The sequence below is a fragment of the Leguminivora glycinivorella genome, chromosome 4 (genome assembly GCF_023078275.1).
Source record: "Leguminivora glycinivorella isolate SPB_JAAS2020 chromosome 4, LegGlyc_1.1, whole genome shotgun sequence".
NCBI lineage: Eukaryota > Metazoa > Arthropoda > Insecta > Lepidoptera > Tortricidae > Leguminivora > Leguminivora glycinivorella.
The window spans coordinates 4,957,546-4,975,503 of NC_062974.1; the positions used below are offsets into that span (position 1 = coordinate 4,957,546).

Sequence of the window (17,958 nt, forward strand, 5' to 3'; positions counted from 1 at the left end):
CTAGATATTCTGCTTTGTGGATCATGTGCCGTTGAGGTTCGCACTGTACAATTTTTTTTCGCAATTGTGTCGTCTTGTACGCACTTTGTGAATTTTCTAGTAGCATTTGTCCGAAATCGTAATTGGTACTCGGGAGGATTAAGTCAATGCTGTCTAAACCACATGCTTTACGTCGAGTTTCTAGGACAAAATGCGTACCTTATTATGTGCCTTATTAAGCCCATGTCTTGTTATAAGAAAAAAATATATTAGCAAATAAATACGGCTACTCAAAGTTGTCTCCATATTTAACGATACAGTCTTTAGGTGTCGAACTTAAAGTCGAGACAAGAGTTTTGTTAAACAGGCATTCGCAATCTTTCTAACTGATAAGAAACAGTAAACTTTTACTGTTATCGTGCTTGAAAGTGGACCTCTCGACTTCAGTTGGGCTTTCAAGAAAGTTTAATCGTAATTTACATCGCACTCAACATGATATTTTGATATTTTTAAGTATTTTACACTCAAGTATTAAACAGAAAAACAATGCACAAATCTGGTGAACCATAAATTACAATCAAAGTGTCTAAAACGTCTTTCGCCACTTTCGTATAAACTTGATTTACAATCAAATATAGCTACGAAACGGCCTGCCGGTGTCCTGAAGTAATTCAAGCCACAGGCTCAAAGTCAGCGTGTTTGCAATCTCAATAAGGAAGACGTTTTACGCGCTCCGCATAGGCAACTGACACCCAAATTGGCAATGGGTGACCCTTCCTAATACAGGACAGCTTTAACGTCACGTGTCTTTTAGGGTTCCGTGCCACGATAAGTCGTTTATCTCGATTTAAAATTACTGGCAAGACGTTCTTTTTAGTTAAACTAAATTAGATCAAACTCTCAAGAAAGTTTGTTTAACTTCTCGGTTTAAAAATACTGTCATGAGGTTATCTGTATTTTAAGATATAACCGCACAAATAGGTAGTGACGAACGCTTGTATAAATAAACACGATCGCGTAATCTTATGTTTACTTACGATCTTTATGACTTGTTTCAACTATATAATCACTCTATCAAGAGCTTTTAGCTTGTAAGGGCCACTTGCACCAACGAAAATGGAGGGTTAATCATTTTATATCGAATTTGACAGATGACAGCCCACCAACCCTGAGTTAAGTGGTTTGTGCAAGTGGGCCTAAAGGAAGTATTTAAACACATCGCGTATTAGGTTCTTACTATCTAACACTAAAGTTATTTTTATTCTATAATATAAATAAATATTGGAGGACACCTTACACAGATCAACTTAGCCCCAAACTAAGCAAAGCTTGTACTATGGGTGCTAAGCGACGATATACATACTTATATAGTCGTACATAGAAAAACATCCATGACTCAGGAACAAATATCTGTGCTCATCACACAAATATTGTGAGCGGATTGAAAAACTAATACACGACCAAACTTAAGGCGATGTATACCGTCAGCAAAAGAAATAAGTAGCAAGCAAGATACTGAAACAAAACAACCTGGCACGTTTATTTATTTCTGCTACCGACTGTACAATTCATTGACAATTAAATTTATTTATTATACATATTAGATTAGATTAAAGGCAAATGAAACGCAACACCCAGGACTCTTGTTTTCCAGTTTCCCCTCGCTAAATAAGTGCCCGTATCGAATGTCGAAGCGTGCCAGTCCCAGTCTTAAATTCACTGTAATGGCTTCCCTTGCATGATATCAAATTATCAATTACATTATTACATTAATGCTACAACTGGTGTGTTGTGACTGCAAACCATTACAGAAATACGATTCTAGGAGTTCTTATAACTTTTTAATTAGTGTTTTATTTTGATTATCACGGGTTGGGAATAAATTCATTTGTTAGATTGTGTCAAATATTATGGTTATTTTTATCAGGCGATCATGGGCGGCGGTAGTCGATTGCCTTCAGACAATTCGTTCTCGTTTTTCTCCTACCTATATCATAAAAATGCAATAAGGACCTTTCTAGAGAGTGCGATAGGATCTTTTGTTATAGAATCGCCCTTATTTAACATAAACTTAAACCACCCTCCTTTGAACAAATCGTGTTTTGAAAAACACTACTTAGACGACGTAACATTCGATTTTTTAGTCGTAGTAAAATTTGATAAGTATTAATAATAATGATTAAATTTTACTACTACTGTAATAATTTATTATTCATGGTAATAATATTAGTATTCACGTCATGATATACATGCATCTTTAAATATGAAACGATTGGATCATCATCCAGAGTGTAGTATTGATCTCAACATTCGCTATATTACATGTCACCGCTCCTGCAGTCCCTCTAACCTTGCCACTATCTGTGTCACCAGGTTAGACGTGACTTCCGAATCATTTCCGTTATATGTAATTGTCCACATCCTATATTTGACAGAGTCCATCATAATTTTATGTTGTGTTCATTATAGTTGTATGTCGATAGTTTGATAATTTAATGCATAATTTTGTGACAAAGGTATTGTTACGAAAGTTTTGCAATAAAACGTTCCTGCGTTGCAAGCCAAAGAAATGGCTTTGTGATTTAAAATTTAAATTATCTGCACTAAAATTTTATGATACTGAAGGAGATAAAACTGAAACAAGAACTTGCCAAATCTGACTAGTAAAATTTATGTTATGGGATAGCAACTGTATGACATTCAATTCCTATTACTTCTGGAACCCCGAATTTATCTCAATCATATTAGAAGTAGGTATAGCTTTGAATCAAACGTATTAGCCGTGTCACGCGAGCAATGCGTTGTGTGTGCGTCACGCACGCAAACTGCTCGTTTTAGGAAGGGACAACACCCCGTCTTTACACTCCACGCGTCTGTTCTCACGGATAGTAAACAAACTGGATTATATCAGTTATAAGTATCTGAACTTAAAGGACTTGCAGATCAGTAGACCGACAATAAGCAAAGTGATGATTGCTGGATAGGCTTGGAAGAGAAAGATGTTATGCATAAATCCCAAGCGATAATTTGATCAGAAAATTACCAAAAAATTTAGGCTTGGGACAGTTTTTATTTTTCTTCTAAGTTTTTTCACATATCTAAATGACTGTTTGCTTTTCGATAACCTGTTTTCCCTTGACTAGATATTTATATTTTAAGGTACCTAACATTTTCTACTCCCTAAAACACTCTTCGTCTTACTGATGAATATAATCCTGAAAATGACCCACTGACTATCAGTGTGCTGGTAGAAATCGGCCTGTCATTTACCAAAACTTGTCGCAAATAACTTGACAGGCCATTATCGTCCATTGGACGGATACTCAATGGGCCCCTTAAAAAACTATTATAATCACAATATTCAATAAAAATGTTATGTTATAATCGATAAATATCTGCCATAGTACACTATAGGCATTATCATCATTGTCCTTGCGTTATCCCGGCATTTGCCACGGCTCATGGGAGCCTGGGGTCCGCTTTGACAACTAATCCCAAGATTTGGCGTAGGCACTAGTTTTTACGAAAGCGACTGCCATCTGACCTTCCAACCTGAAGGGTAACTAGGCCTTATAGGAATTAGTCCGGTTTCCTCACGATGTTTTCCTTCACCGAAAAGCGACTGGAAAATATCAAATGATATTTCGCACATAAGTTCAGAAAAACTCATTGGTACGAGCCGGGTTCGAACCCGCGACCTCCGGATCGAAAGTCGCACGCTCTTACCGCTAGGCCACCAGCGCTTCACTATAGGCATTTTCTCAGTAAATAATTATAAAGGCCGGGCCGAGATGAATGGAAAGCTCTTAATTCGTTAGATCCCTCGCGTCGTCCGGTAGATGCCGCGTCACGCGCCAGTAACTGCTCTGCCAACATCGTTGAGCTCGGCCCGGCGCATACTTGCCCTATATTCCACTCGTAAATCCTAGGGCTTATTAATGATCAACGTTTCGTTGCTCATTATTTTTCACCGTTTTTTTATACATTTATAAATGTTTTTTTTGGCAAATAGGGCTTCCCAATAATAATAATGAGTGAGCTATTATTGAGTGGATGCGTGAAACGTTTAAATTACATATTTTGCACTAACTTCTTGCAACCTCTAGTTTGTAAAGCTAAGTCATGTACCTAGAGTTAGTAGTTTGTTCCGGTCAACACGAAAACTGGATAACTTTTTGGTAGTGCGATATTCAGTTCGGGCGAAAATCCGAACTATAAATAATTTTTCACCTAACAAAGCGTAAAAATTACTTGACACCCAACCAAACTTTTCTGCGTATACATAATTGGTATCCCAATCAATAATGAAAAATTAAATTCTTGGCAGAAGATCAAAGAGGTATCCTCAATCTATTTCTACCTCAACGGTCTCGGTAAACAAACGTCATTTCAAACAAATCAATACCGCAATACGATCGTCTCACCCCGGACGTAGTCTCACGTAAGTAATCTAGTACGTGGCTCAGACAAATACGATATACACCTTATGTACCCCTCTATACCATGCACACCATAAGCTCTTACTGCTTAAGCTCAAGCTAGACGAACTTTCAAACAAACCAGTGGAATTAGGACCTCTGACATCGTAAGAATTAAACGTAGTCAGATGAAGTTCTTACTCGTTCGTAAAAAGTTCGTAGCTTGAAAGAATCGGAATAAGACCCCAGGACCTGTAGCCAAGAGTACAATAGTTAATGATTTGAGGCAAAGTAAAGTAACTGTGGGGACAGAAATATAGACTATGTAGACAATTACACTTATCTAGGGAAACAAGTGTCATTCGACAAAACAAGCAACGAGGAAGAAGTGAAAAGGAGAGCAAGCATAACTTGGAAAAGATTCTGGTCACTAAAAGAGGTGCTAAAGGGCAAATACAGCCTCCATATGAAGAAAGTAGTTATGGACACCTGCCTTCTGCCATGTCTGCTATACGGCTGCCAAACATGGACCTACACAAAATCAATAAAAATGAGAATTATAAGAACCCAAAGAGCGATGGAAAGAAGTATATTAAAGATCAGGAAAATACAGAAAATTAACAGCACTAAAATCAGACAGAGGACAAAAGTAGTAGACGCTCTCACACACGCTCTATCACTGAAATGGCGTTGGGCTGGGCACTTATCGCGCTACTCTGACCGAAGATGGACCATTGAGGTAACAAAATGGAAAGGTCCACCAGGAGAGCGGCGCGAAGGTCGCCCAAACAGACGATGGGCTGACGATGTAACCCAGGCAGCAGGGAAACAGTGGATGACGCTAGCCCTAGATAGGGACACCTAGAAAGAGATGGAGGAGGCCTTCACCCAATGAGGGGTTCATCAGAAGAAGAACAGACAAGAACACAAGACATGTAAAAAAAAAAAAGATGAATAAATGGCTTTTTATTTATTTATTAACCGACTTCAAAAAAGGAGGAGGTTCTCAATTCGACTGAATGTTTTTTTTTTTTTTTTTTTTTTAATGTAACTGTCTGTGCAACAACACGGAAGAATGATAGAGAGAGACAACTGCGATTTGCTCAACAACTTTGCTCTTGACTAGACGCCCAGGTATCCCCTTATCAGTTTTTCCGTAAACGCCCTTCCGCCGGCGCCGACCCCCAATAACCATCCCATTTCACGGTCGCCGTTACTGTCTCCAAAATAGCAATATGGAAATGTAGCAGGACACTATCGATGGCATTGCGAAATAACGAGGCGTTTATATGAATATCGAATTGAGGGAGGGAATGGACAGAACCTGATATTTCGGTTGCCAAGAGACGGTTACTAGTTGTGGAAGCTGAATATCGTATGTCTCCTACTCCTATCTTTATCCTACAATTCGTCGAGCGGTACGGTTGGCGAAGCAAGCTTATTTTAGGCTTAACATCTTACGTGTTAGGTACTTTAATGTCAAACAACACATGTTAAAAATATAAATACAAGTTACAACAAAACATTAATTTAAATACAAAATAATAATATCACTCAGGCATTAGAAAGACAGATTTTAGTAATATAATTAATTGTCCCTCATTCACAATTTATCATATTAATTCGTTTGATGCTATTTAGTCCTCCCCTGAACAAATATTTGAATAGTAGTCTGAAACGTGCCCTTTCCGTGTTTGACATCATTTTGCCCTGAATCACAAGGTTATCGTACTATAGCTACTTCACTCCCTGCTTGATAGACACGAGAAAGTTTAAATTAGACGTATTATGAACTTTAATTCAGTAACACTGACTTACGTAACGAGTATATATCATTAATTTAACAGAGTAAAATGTTAATGTTACTAAAGATATTGTTAATGAAAATAAATGACATCAGTACCATCAACAGTCTGGACTCTTATGACAAAGTTGCTTGTTCCAACGATCTCATTTCACTTCGTATGTGACAGTAATCCGAGCCAAACCCGGGCTTCTTTTGGATGTGACAGGTCACTAAGATAAAGAGAACTCACAGAGTACAAGATTTCCTAACCATTTTTTTCTTTTCACAGCCGGCCCTTACTTCACCGTCGCCCCTGAATCACTAAACCTGGCCGAAAACGAAACCGCCGTGATCCGCTGCAGGGCCGACGGTTCCCCCGATCCGCAAATCAAGTGGGTCTACAACGGAGAGCCCATAGAGCGCGCCCCGCCGAACCCGCGCCGCACGGTAGCCGCTGACTCCATCACCATCATCGGACTTACCAAGAAGGATACTGGCAACTATGGCTGTAACGCTACCAACTCCATCGGCTACGTGTACAAGGATGTCTACATTAATGTCCAATGTGAGTATTTTTATCTGTTTATACAAGCTTGATGTAGAGGTATAACATTAATGACAAATGTGAGTATTAAAGACTGTATCGTTAAGTATGAGGACAACTTTGAGTAGCCGTATTTATTTGCTATTATATTTTTTTCTTAAAACAAGACATAGGCTTGATAAGGCACATAATAAGGTTCACATTTTGTCCTAGAAACTCGACGTGAAGCAAGTGGTTTAGACAGTATTGACTTAATCCTCCCGAGTAACAATTACGATTCCGGACAAATGCTACTAGAAAATTCACAAAGTGCGTAAAAAACGATACGATTGCGAAAAAAAATTGTACTGTGTGATTGTGAACCTCAACGACATATGATCCACAAAGCAGAATATCTGGACATAGTCTAGCCATAGTTATTTTTAAGAAATAAAGTTCAGGATCTGTGTATGGCGGCCATTTAGAGAATGTGGCATGGTGCTTCCTCTAACTCCGACTTTGATGTCGAATTTAACTATCATACACTGTTTATATCGATTTGGTTTAGGCACTGTTCAAACACCGTGAATGTCAGTTAGACTTTGGCCTATGGCTAATTTTTTTATCTGTTTCTCTCATCCTGCTTGCATCAAAAATTTACGACAATCCGGAACGTTGCTCAAAATAGCGTTTTTTTTTTAATTATATAAATTCACCGCATTTATTCTGCAAGTACCCAATTGAAAAACCATGAAGAGGACTCTTAAAGAATATATTTTGGCAGCATATTAACCTTTGTTTGTTGAAATCGTACAAACAGTCATTGAAATATTCTCAAATTAAGCCAGATAGGGGTTGTCCGAAATTTATTTGCTAGACCTTAATGAAAGTACCATAATAGTATATTATATAACGGTAACGTTATGAAGGCTATAAAAGTTGAGTACCGCGGTTAGGCCACGATGGCTTGCCGAGTGGCCTAAGTAAGGTACGAGACTTTTATAGCCTTCATAATGTTACGATTGTATACTATACTTTTTCTACGACAGCCAAATACATACCTATTCGAGAATAATAAAATGGGTTGCTTACCTACTTCATATAATGAATGGGAATATTTGTGTGGATCTTAACTATTATACTTCCTATCCAAATCCGAGACAACAAATATTATTTACTATGCAGCACACGGAATCGTACCGTCCAAAGTCACACATTTCAGAGATATAAAATTTAAAAAACAAGTTCTCGCCATGCATACCTACTACCTTCAACATAGCCCAGCGCCCTGCGGCGTAAACCCATCATTACATGTTTTTGTGTCGTCCGAGTCACACGTAATTTCGTCAAAATAAGTGTTCCTCTAAAAGTGTAAATGTTGTGAATTTATGAAGTTCGGTAAGTGATTTAATACCTACTTATGTACCTATAGTGCGCTAAATGGTGATTATAGAATTCAAACCATATTTGAACAACTGCCGACCGCCGTATAGTACCGGCGAGTTTAGTCTAGTTATCGGCGAGTGTATAATAGTTTTGTTTTTCATTCGATCGTAGCTACGAGCTAATGTGATTTTACACATTAACACACAATTGTACTATCATTTAAGTAGCTTGCCTCACTTGCCTATTGATAACTAGAACTAAGAAGTTAACGAAATACTAAATTTATTTGCGGTCATATTTGGTCATACGATAGGATTTTCTACGACTACCTTCTTTTTCAAACAAAAGGCTTTCGGTATGAATACTTAAGTTGCAGTAGGAAAGTAATACGATGTAGTGTTACCTTATTACTAGTATATGTGTTTAAGTAATACGTAAATCACAGATTACTTACAGTAATATGTAACTATTAAACTACCTACTGACAATCGATGTGATCTCTGACTTCAATATTTACGAATATGATTTTACTCGTATATATCGTAGGCGTATAGAACAGTATATATACGTTAACAACATGTCTGATCTATAAACATATTTTTTCTGGTTGGTGATAAAGCGCCTTTTATAAAAAGTTTAAAAGAAAAACGCATCGTTATGTAAATTGTAACAACATTCAACAATATTTATAAGTCAAACGAGCAATAGTTGTAGCAATATTTACAAATACTGGAACCAATAATTAAACTATATTTTTTCTTTTGATTCATTCAATAATGTATTAATAAATATAATGACCGACTGCACATTGCCAGTAACTGATGCATTTAAACCGGATGCGCTTGCACGATCTTACCTAAGGCGCCTTAACTAATACCGAATCCATGGCACAAACAGCAACACCTTTAACTGACTATCGTTAGACTTTATGCCGTGGTAATAGGGATCACAAATGTGTTGACAGTGTTGCCTGTTGCTTGCTGTTGTATATAGTACGGGCCGTACTTCGATGCCGACGAAAGGATTTATGCGAACATTACGGGTTTCTAGCTCGGCATCATGGTCACATCAAAATTTTTTCTATCAGTTTTGTGTGAAGACAAGTACCCTATGTGAGCAAGTCTCTTTTTGTAAGTAATTATTACCTACTATTTGGATGACATGTGTCTATGTCCAGCAATTAAATCATAAAGAAATAAAAATAAAGACATTAGAACATTAGATATTGTTTGACATTGTTAAGACATTAGAGATTATAATTATAAGAGCTTATTGTAAATAAAGATTTACTTGTGTCAATAATAAATATTGTAAGCATGTCTTGAAATAGTATTCCGATAGTATAATAGCGTCAAGGATGATTGGTTGAGTATCGGGTAGAAAAGAAATAAAACCCTGATGAGTGATGAAAATTGAGATTACAATGTTGGGTACCCCACTAAAAAAAAAAAAAAAAAAAAAAAAAAAAAAAAAAAAAAAAAAAAAAAAATCGAGAGAGCTCCGCTAAATGCGTTGTAACTATATGTACCAAATTTTAATAGTGGCGTGGCTATTTTTCTCCACAAATAGTGTCGCGGGCTCGGCTAAATGCGTTGTAGCCATTTGTGAATGAATTACTTTATTGCGATAAACATGGTATACATTAGTTGGTACATTACTATTTTTGACTAGCAATACATGTTTAGCCAAAAATGGCATGCAAAATTATATCTGAACCTACAGTAAAATGCCCTTCTTTATTAGTAGCGTGACTATTTTTTCTCCACGAATTGTGTCGAGGGCTCCGCTAAATGCGTTGTAGCCATATGTGCCCCACTTTAATAGTGGCGTGGCTATTTTTTCTCCACAAATTGTGTCGAGTGCTCCGCTAAATGCGTTGTAGCTATATGTGCCCCACTTTAACAGTGTCGTGGCTATTTTTCTCCACAAATTGTGTCGAGGGCTCCGCTAAATGCGTTGTAGCTATATGTGCCCCACTTTAACAGTGTCGTGGCTAAATTTTTTTTCATGAATTGTGTCGAGGGCTCCGCTAAATGCGTTGTAGCTATATGTGCCCTACTTTAACAGTAACGTTGCTATCTTTGTTCACAAGTTGTATCGAAGGCTCCGCTTAAGGCGTAGTAGCTGTTTGTGGCACATTTTAACAGTGATAGGCTATCCATTCAACTCAATTCAAAACCTTTAATGGCATAAACAAAACATGTCAAAAATACAAAAATAATAATACAATAAATAAGGAATTAAAATAATCTTAAACAACTTAGTCAAAAAATAATGATAAATTTAAATACTAACCATAATTATATATATAAAACACAAGAAATTAAAACAAAATGTTATCATTTTAAATTAAACTTACTATGTAATTCTCCACGAATGAAGTCAAGATCTCCGCTCTCTGACTGTTGAAACTTTGTGGGCTCCACTTTATTAGGAAATAAATAAAATAAACATTAATAGTGTGATCTTTGCTTCAAAACTGTATCGATGGCTCCACTTTTATAGATACATTTTATAGAGAACATTGTATTTATAGCGTTCTAGCTATATGCACATCAAGTCAACCTTAAAATGACTATATTTTCTCCACAAATTGTCTCAGGAGCTCTTCTTTCGTTCAAACTACATTGAGAATTCCGGTCTCACAGTGCATTGTCCACTGTGTTTTTTCAATCGGTTTACGCTTCGGTGGATTCACGCTTCTGTCGCTACGTTCATCGGTCACTTCGCTCTTCGCTCGCAACTCCAACGTTCTTAGATTGCTTCTCTCCTCGCTGTATTCAATCTGTTTATTCTTCGGCCGCTCCGCTCCTTGGTCTCTCACAAATTAAAGATAGTAACATTACTCCGCTTTAAAAGTGTTAATGTTAATGAGATTTACATTATCTCGAGACTTGTTAATCAGATTTAATGTAATGTAATGTTGTTATATAACTTATGTAGGTACCTACCTACTTAACGCACATTATACAGAATGAATATAAGAACACTTTCGTCTAAGGATTGAACCAATGAACCAATGATTGAACAGTAAACAAAAATGTAAATCTTATTTTCCTTAAAATTGCTAATACTATTGCTCTGACAAGACATACAATATAATGTTGCTACACCATATGAGCATCATGCATACACTAAAATAATAAAATATACGCCGTATTAACCCTTCAGTCATAGCTCTATGACCTATACCACAGCCTATACCTACACAAATCACTTTACAATGCTTAGTACGTGTCATCATTAATTACTCGCTAATTACATATTGCACCATAAGGACAACCACCGAGTCAGCTGCGCACGTTCACCGACCTGCCGCACGAGGCGCAAGATCAGCATAACACGACTTTACCTAACTAATGCAATTCTATTAGCACGCACTCTTGATTCAGACTTCGAACAATTGTCATCGCACTTAGGCTATAATTTTTGTATCTTTGATTTTAATTAAATTAGTAATAAAAGTTTTTGGTTTTTTTTCGGACCTCCGATTGTAGCTATCGTAATTGGCGCAGTCGGTAGGATACTCGCGGGTCGAATTCGTGAATATTTCGGGTTCTCTAAAAATCGAGACCGCGCGTTCGCGAGCCACCCGGGTTGGCTATCAAGCACCGCTGCCGAGTATCCAGAATCTACGAGCTGCAAACCGGAGGCGAATCCAGCTATCGATTCCCGTGAAGGACCAAGAATGAAGCATATGTGAGTACCCCTGAATTGTTCTTGTGTGCTTGCTTCCCTATACTGTATATCCTTATTTTCCATAATTTTTCATCCCAAAAAATCGGGATCTCGGGAACCTGCACCGGGTCAGGTTCGACGGGCAACACTAGATTTACGTAGGAATTTAGACAACTTAGAGTTAGGAAGTCCCTTAGATAGTTCAGTAACCTTATTTGAGTCCGATACAATAATGTCCGCAACCCCAGAGGATGTTTACAAGACCTTGCGTCTAGTCCCAGAATTTGACGGCAATCCTAATATCCTTACGCGATTCATTAAAATATGTGATCAAGTAGTCGACGCTTATGTACGTAATGAAGCCGGAAGAGAATTGCTCAATCTATGCGTTGTTAACGGAATACTAAATAAAATAACTGGTACTGCTGCAAGCATTATTAATAGTAATGGCATTCCTGATAACTGGTTAGGTATTAGGACAGCCCTTGTTAACAATTTCTCTGACCAACGTGACGAGACAGCGTTATACAACGACCTCTCAATAGCCAGCCAGGGTAATAGGACACCCCAAGAGTTTTACGACCATTGCCAGACACTTTTGAGCACAATGATGACGTATGTTACGTTACACGAAACTTTAGGCACTACTATAGAAGCTAAACGGACTCTTTATAAAAAGATAGCTATGCAAGCTTTTGTACGTGGCCTGAAGGAACCCTTGGGATCACGCATTAGGTGCATGCGACCAGAAACGATTGAGAAGGCCCTAGAATTCGTGCAGGAAGAACTCAATGTAATGTATGTGCAACAGCGAGGAGATACTGCTAAAGCGCATCAACCTAATAGGGTAGCTTTGCCCTCGCCAGCCGCAGGGTTTACGCCACCACGTCCATTCCATTCGCCCCAGATACCGAATTGGTCACTGCCTTTTGGTCAGCGCCCGACGCAACAAGCTACGCAACCACCTAAATTTAACCCAACGCAAGCGTACCCTCAAAACCGTATGCCCACTAGGACGCAACAGATGTTCGGCGCCCGTCCCCCTAATTACAACCCTCAAAGTAACGTTTTTCGACTACCCCCTAGGAGTAACCCCCAGTACGGATCGAATCCTAAACCTATGAGTGGAGTTCAGGCTTATTCTCCAAAGGTATTGCCCATGTCAAATCAGCCCTCTTTTAAACCACGCGAAATTCACATGAACGAATGTTCATACAATGCCGGTGGTTCATACTATGATAACTATTACATGCAACCGGAATATAATTACGATACCACAGTGACATATGATGATTATACGGAATCTGATCCCGCCGTTGGTCCCGACGTCGAAGCAGAGTATTATGATTATCAGTACAGCAACGAGACTTTACCTGCCGCCAGCACTAGTGAACAGCCAAATTTTCAAAAGGACAGCAGCTCACGAGAGCCAGAATAGAGATAAATCTACAGTCTCAAAGGAAACTGCCTTATATTCAGATCAGCGACCCACCACTCAAACTTTTAATAGACACTGGCGCTAACGAGTCCTTTATCAGCCCCGAGGCAGTACAACGCTATTTCCCAAATTTTCCCCTTAAGTACGACCCTTTCGAGGTCACCAATGTTCACGCCGTGAGCCGAAATGATTATTCGCTAACGATACCCTGTTTCCCGGATCTTAATGACACTGGTGATATAAAACTATTTTTATATCGTTTTCACGACTATTTTGATGGTCTGATAGGATATAATTTATTAACGAGTTGGGAAGCTAATGTTGACTTTAAAACACACACTTTATTCACCCGCACTTCAAGCAATCCGATACGAGTATATCACTCGAGCCAAGCAAATAATTACTTCGAGGAAATAATCCCGGCAGGCACGTCGAAAATAATAAAAGCCCCGATTAACACCGCAGACGGTGAGGTCTTAGTAAGAGACCAGATAATTAGCAATTGCATGATTCATGCCTGTTTTACAGTGGTTAAAAACAGCCGTGGATATATAGAGGTTGAAAACCAATCCCCGAATGACGTCATTTTCTCGCTCGACCAGCCAGCTCAAGCTGACCTCCATAGTATCGAGTGCATGCGCACCGAACTGTGCCCTAGTACACGCGCGGAGGACGTAGTATCGCGCCTGCGCACGGAACATCTGAACGAGGAAGAGGCGACTAATTTAAAATTACTTTGCTCCCAATATGCCGACGTTTTCTATATTGAGGGAGAAGCCCTTACATTTACCAATAAAATTAAACACCGAATTAGGACTACCGACGAGGTACCAGTTTATACGAAAAGTTATCGATATCCATTTATACACAGACAGGAGGTTCGAGATCAGATAGCTAAGATGCTCGAGCAAGGAATAATTCAACCCTCCGACTCTGCTTGGAGCTCCCCTATCTGGATTGTACCCAAAAAGGTGGATGCTTCAGGGAAGCAAAAATGGCGCCTTGTGGTCGATTTCCGCAAGTTAAATGATAAAACAATTGAGGACAAGTACCCGATTCCAAACATCGCGGATGTGCTAGATAAGTTGGGAAAATGTCACTATTTTACCACACTGGATCTAGCCAGCGGGTTTTATCAAGTTGAGATGGACCCCCAGGACATACCAAAGACAGCCTTCAACGTAAAGCAAGGTCATTTTGAGTATCTCAGGATGCCGATGGGCCTCCGTAATTCACCCAGCACTTTCCAGAGGGTCATGGACAACGTGCTGAGAGGCCTCCAAAACGAAATTTGCCTCGTGTATCTCGACGACATAATTGTTTTCAGTACATCGCTACAGGAACATATGACCAATCTTGAAAAGGTTTTCCAGAGGTTAAGAGAATCAAATTTTAAGATCCAGATGGATAAGTCCGAATTCCTGAAACTTGAAACACCTTACCTTGGACATATAATAAGCAAGGACGGCATAAAGCCGAACCCTGAGAAAATCTCTGCGATACAAAACTACCCGATACCTAAAACACCAAAGGAAATTAAGCAATTTTTAGGCCTCCTTGGGTATTACCGAAAATTCATCCCTGACTTTGCCCATACTACTAAGCCCCTTACTATTTGCCTAAAGAAAGGAAACAAGATTACTCTTAACTCTGACTATGTTAACTGTTTTGAAAAATGCAAAACTCTCCTTACAAATGATCCTGTGCTACAATACCCCGATTTTACCAGAGAATTTATCCTGACAACAGACGCTTCTAATGTCGCTTTGGGCGCTGTCTTATCCCAAGGCCCAATAGGGTCTGATAGACCAGTATGTTACGCTTCCCGAACCCTTAACGAGAGTGAGCTTAACTATAGTACGATTGAAAAGGAATTACTCGCTATAGTTTGGGCCACAAAGTACTTCCGACCCTACCTTTTTGGACGTAAATTCAAAATTCTAACTGATCACAAGCCCTTGCAGTGGATCATGAATATAAAGGAACCAAACTCACGTCTCACCAGATGGAGACTGAGGCTAAGTGAATATGATTACACAGTCGTATATAAAAAAGGTAAATCCAACACAAACGCCGATGCCCTATCCAGAGTGGAAATCCACAATGAGGAAATCGAATCCATCGTAGCCGACGAGCTTTGCTCAATACTACCCAACCCTACAGAAATACCGGAGACGTTAGGCAATTCTTCCACAGAAACTGTGCATACCAGCGAAGAGAGCCCCATATTGGAAGTACCAATTACCGATGAGCCACTCAACAAGTTTCACAGACAGATCGTGCTTACAGTCGTAGATGATGTAAAAAGGAAACCGACCGTGACTAAACCTTTCGACACTCACACCCGCGCATCCGTCCAAGTATCAAATTTCAATTTAGAGACAGACGTTGTTAACGCTATCAAAGAGTACGTCAACCCGAAGGTCAAAACCGCCCTGCTTATACAGCCCCCACTCGCCATGTATAAAATCATCCCCATCATCCAGAGCAGTTTCAAAAGCTCCGCTATGAATATTGTGCTTTCCAAAGTAGAATTGGAAAATGTAAAGGATTATCTTAGACAACAGGAAATCATTAATAACTACCACGATGGGAAAACCAATCACCGTGGCATTGCCGAATGCTACCTAGCACTCTCCCGAAAATTCTATTGGCCTAAAATGAAAGATCAAATCACGAAATTCATTAACGAATGCACTACTTGCGGTCAGGCTAAATATGACCGAAATCCGGTAAGACCTAAATTCAATATCGTACCCCCCGCGACTAAGCCTTTTGAGACAGTTCATATGGACCTATTTACAGTTCACAATGAAAAATACGTAACTTTCATGGATGTTTTCACCAAGTATGGTCAAGCATATCATTTACGAGACGGAACCGCAGTTAGTATTCTTCAAGCCCTTTTGAAATATTGCACGCATCATGGAGTTCCCATCACTATAATTACTGACAACGGAACTGAGTTCACTAACCAGCTCTTTGCCGAATTTGTCAGGTTCCACAAGATAAATCACCATAAAATTTTGGCCCATTCCCCAAATGATAACGGCATCATAGAACGTTACCATTCTACGATCCTCGAACATCTCCGTATACTAAAATTAAAACAGAAAGATGAACCTATTATCAACCTTATGCCCTATGCTATCATAGCCTATAATAGTTCTATTCACAGCTTCACTAAGTGCAGACCATTCGACTTATTGACAGGTCATTTCGACCCCAGAAACCCCCTCGACACTGACATAACCGAACGGCTCTTGCAACAGTACGTCCAAAACCATAAGATGCAAATGAAACAAGTTTATGATATAATTAATGATACATCCCTTTCAAATCGAACCTCCCTAATAGAAAGTAGAAATAAAAGCCGCGAACCCGAACCAGAATATACCCCGCAGCAACAAGTATTTATAAAAAACCCTCTAGCAAGCCGACAGAAAACCGCCCCTCGTTATACCCAAGATACAGTACTAGCCGATCTCCCAATACACATTTATACCTCGAAAAAACGAGGACCCGTAGCTAAATCACGCATAAAACGCGTCCCTAAAGGAGATCATCCCTTGTTACAGAGTTCTTTTGCTGCTGACAATTCCCCTGATGCAGGGCTCGGAGATAAAACTTGAGAGCCTAGATGATGGACCCGGAGTTCTGCCCTACAAACTTGGACCCATGCGACTTACGACTCATTACCATACCTACCTGCAATATATACAACTTGACGAAATAAAAGATAAAATTAGTTTAACCTTTGGACAGCTACAGATATGCAAAGCTAGACTAGTTAACGACACGTACCTTTTATATGAAAATCAAATAATATATCTAGTAAATAAATTACAGAAAGTGGCAAGTCAGCTTGAAACCTTAGAACCGGCACGAGTTAAGAGAGGTCTCGTGAACGGACTAGGGACAGTAATTAAAAGCATCAGCGGAAACCTAGACCAGTCGGATGCCATTAACTATAATAACCTTATCAAAAACTTACAACTGAACCAGAATAAAATAGTTTCAGAGTTAAATAGTCACGTGAGCCTAAGCAAGGATTGGGCGTCGCCAAGGCAGTATATTAGACACCCTGGTGGAAAATCAAAAGAAAATTAACGCCACCTTAGAGGTAATTTTAGATAGTAATGCTTACAGAGAAAATAGTTTAATTAAATATGCAAAATTTGCCCAACTTTTAATAATTTTAAGCGAAAACGTGGAAGATTTGAGCCAGGAGCTTTTAAGAATAGAAAATAGTTTAGCATTTATCCGTAGTTCTAGTGCTCATCATTCTATGATAGAGATTAGCGTTCTAAGAAGCATGTTAGACAAGTTAAAATTATTATACGGTAGCGATAGAGTCCTAGACTTAGAGTTGCGAGAATATTATGACATAATACACCCGGGATCCTATTACACCGATAGCGAAATAGTAATTACATTTCAATTTCCTATAATAGCGTCGGAGGTTTTCGACCTATTTAGACTGTCCATTGTACCCAATCGAAACCAAGAAGTCCTCATCCCACCATATCCCTTCCTAGCAACACATGAGGATTCATTCATGTACATGGAGGCAGAATGCCCGAAGTTTAACCACCACTATGTCTGCGAGAAAGGAGCTAGCCTTCAACTTCGGACATCACCAGACTGCATCAACAGATTGATCAAGAATGAAGACACGGAAGGATCCTGCCATCCCGCTACAGTATCCCTGTCAAGGCCAGCCATGGAGGAACTGGATGGTCAACATTAT

General features: G+C 39.0%; 1 protein-coding gene across 2 annotated transcripts in view; it reads left to right on the forward strand.

Moving 5' to 3' along the window:
• LOC125225808 (neuroglian) overlaps nt 1–17,958 on the forward strand; it is a 63,195-nt gene that overhangs the window by 19,464 nt on the left and 25,773 nt on the right. For both annotated transcript variants that reach the window (XR_007177024.1, XM_048129662.1), the window contains exon 6: nt 6,473–6,748. Coding sequence is in view for 1 of the 2 variants with exons in the window: in XM_048129662.1 (XP_047985619.1) it covers nt 6,473–6,748 (276 nt within the window). In the remaining variant the exon portion in view is untranslated. The remainder of the gene's footprint in view (nt 1–6,472; nt 6,749–17,958) is intronic.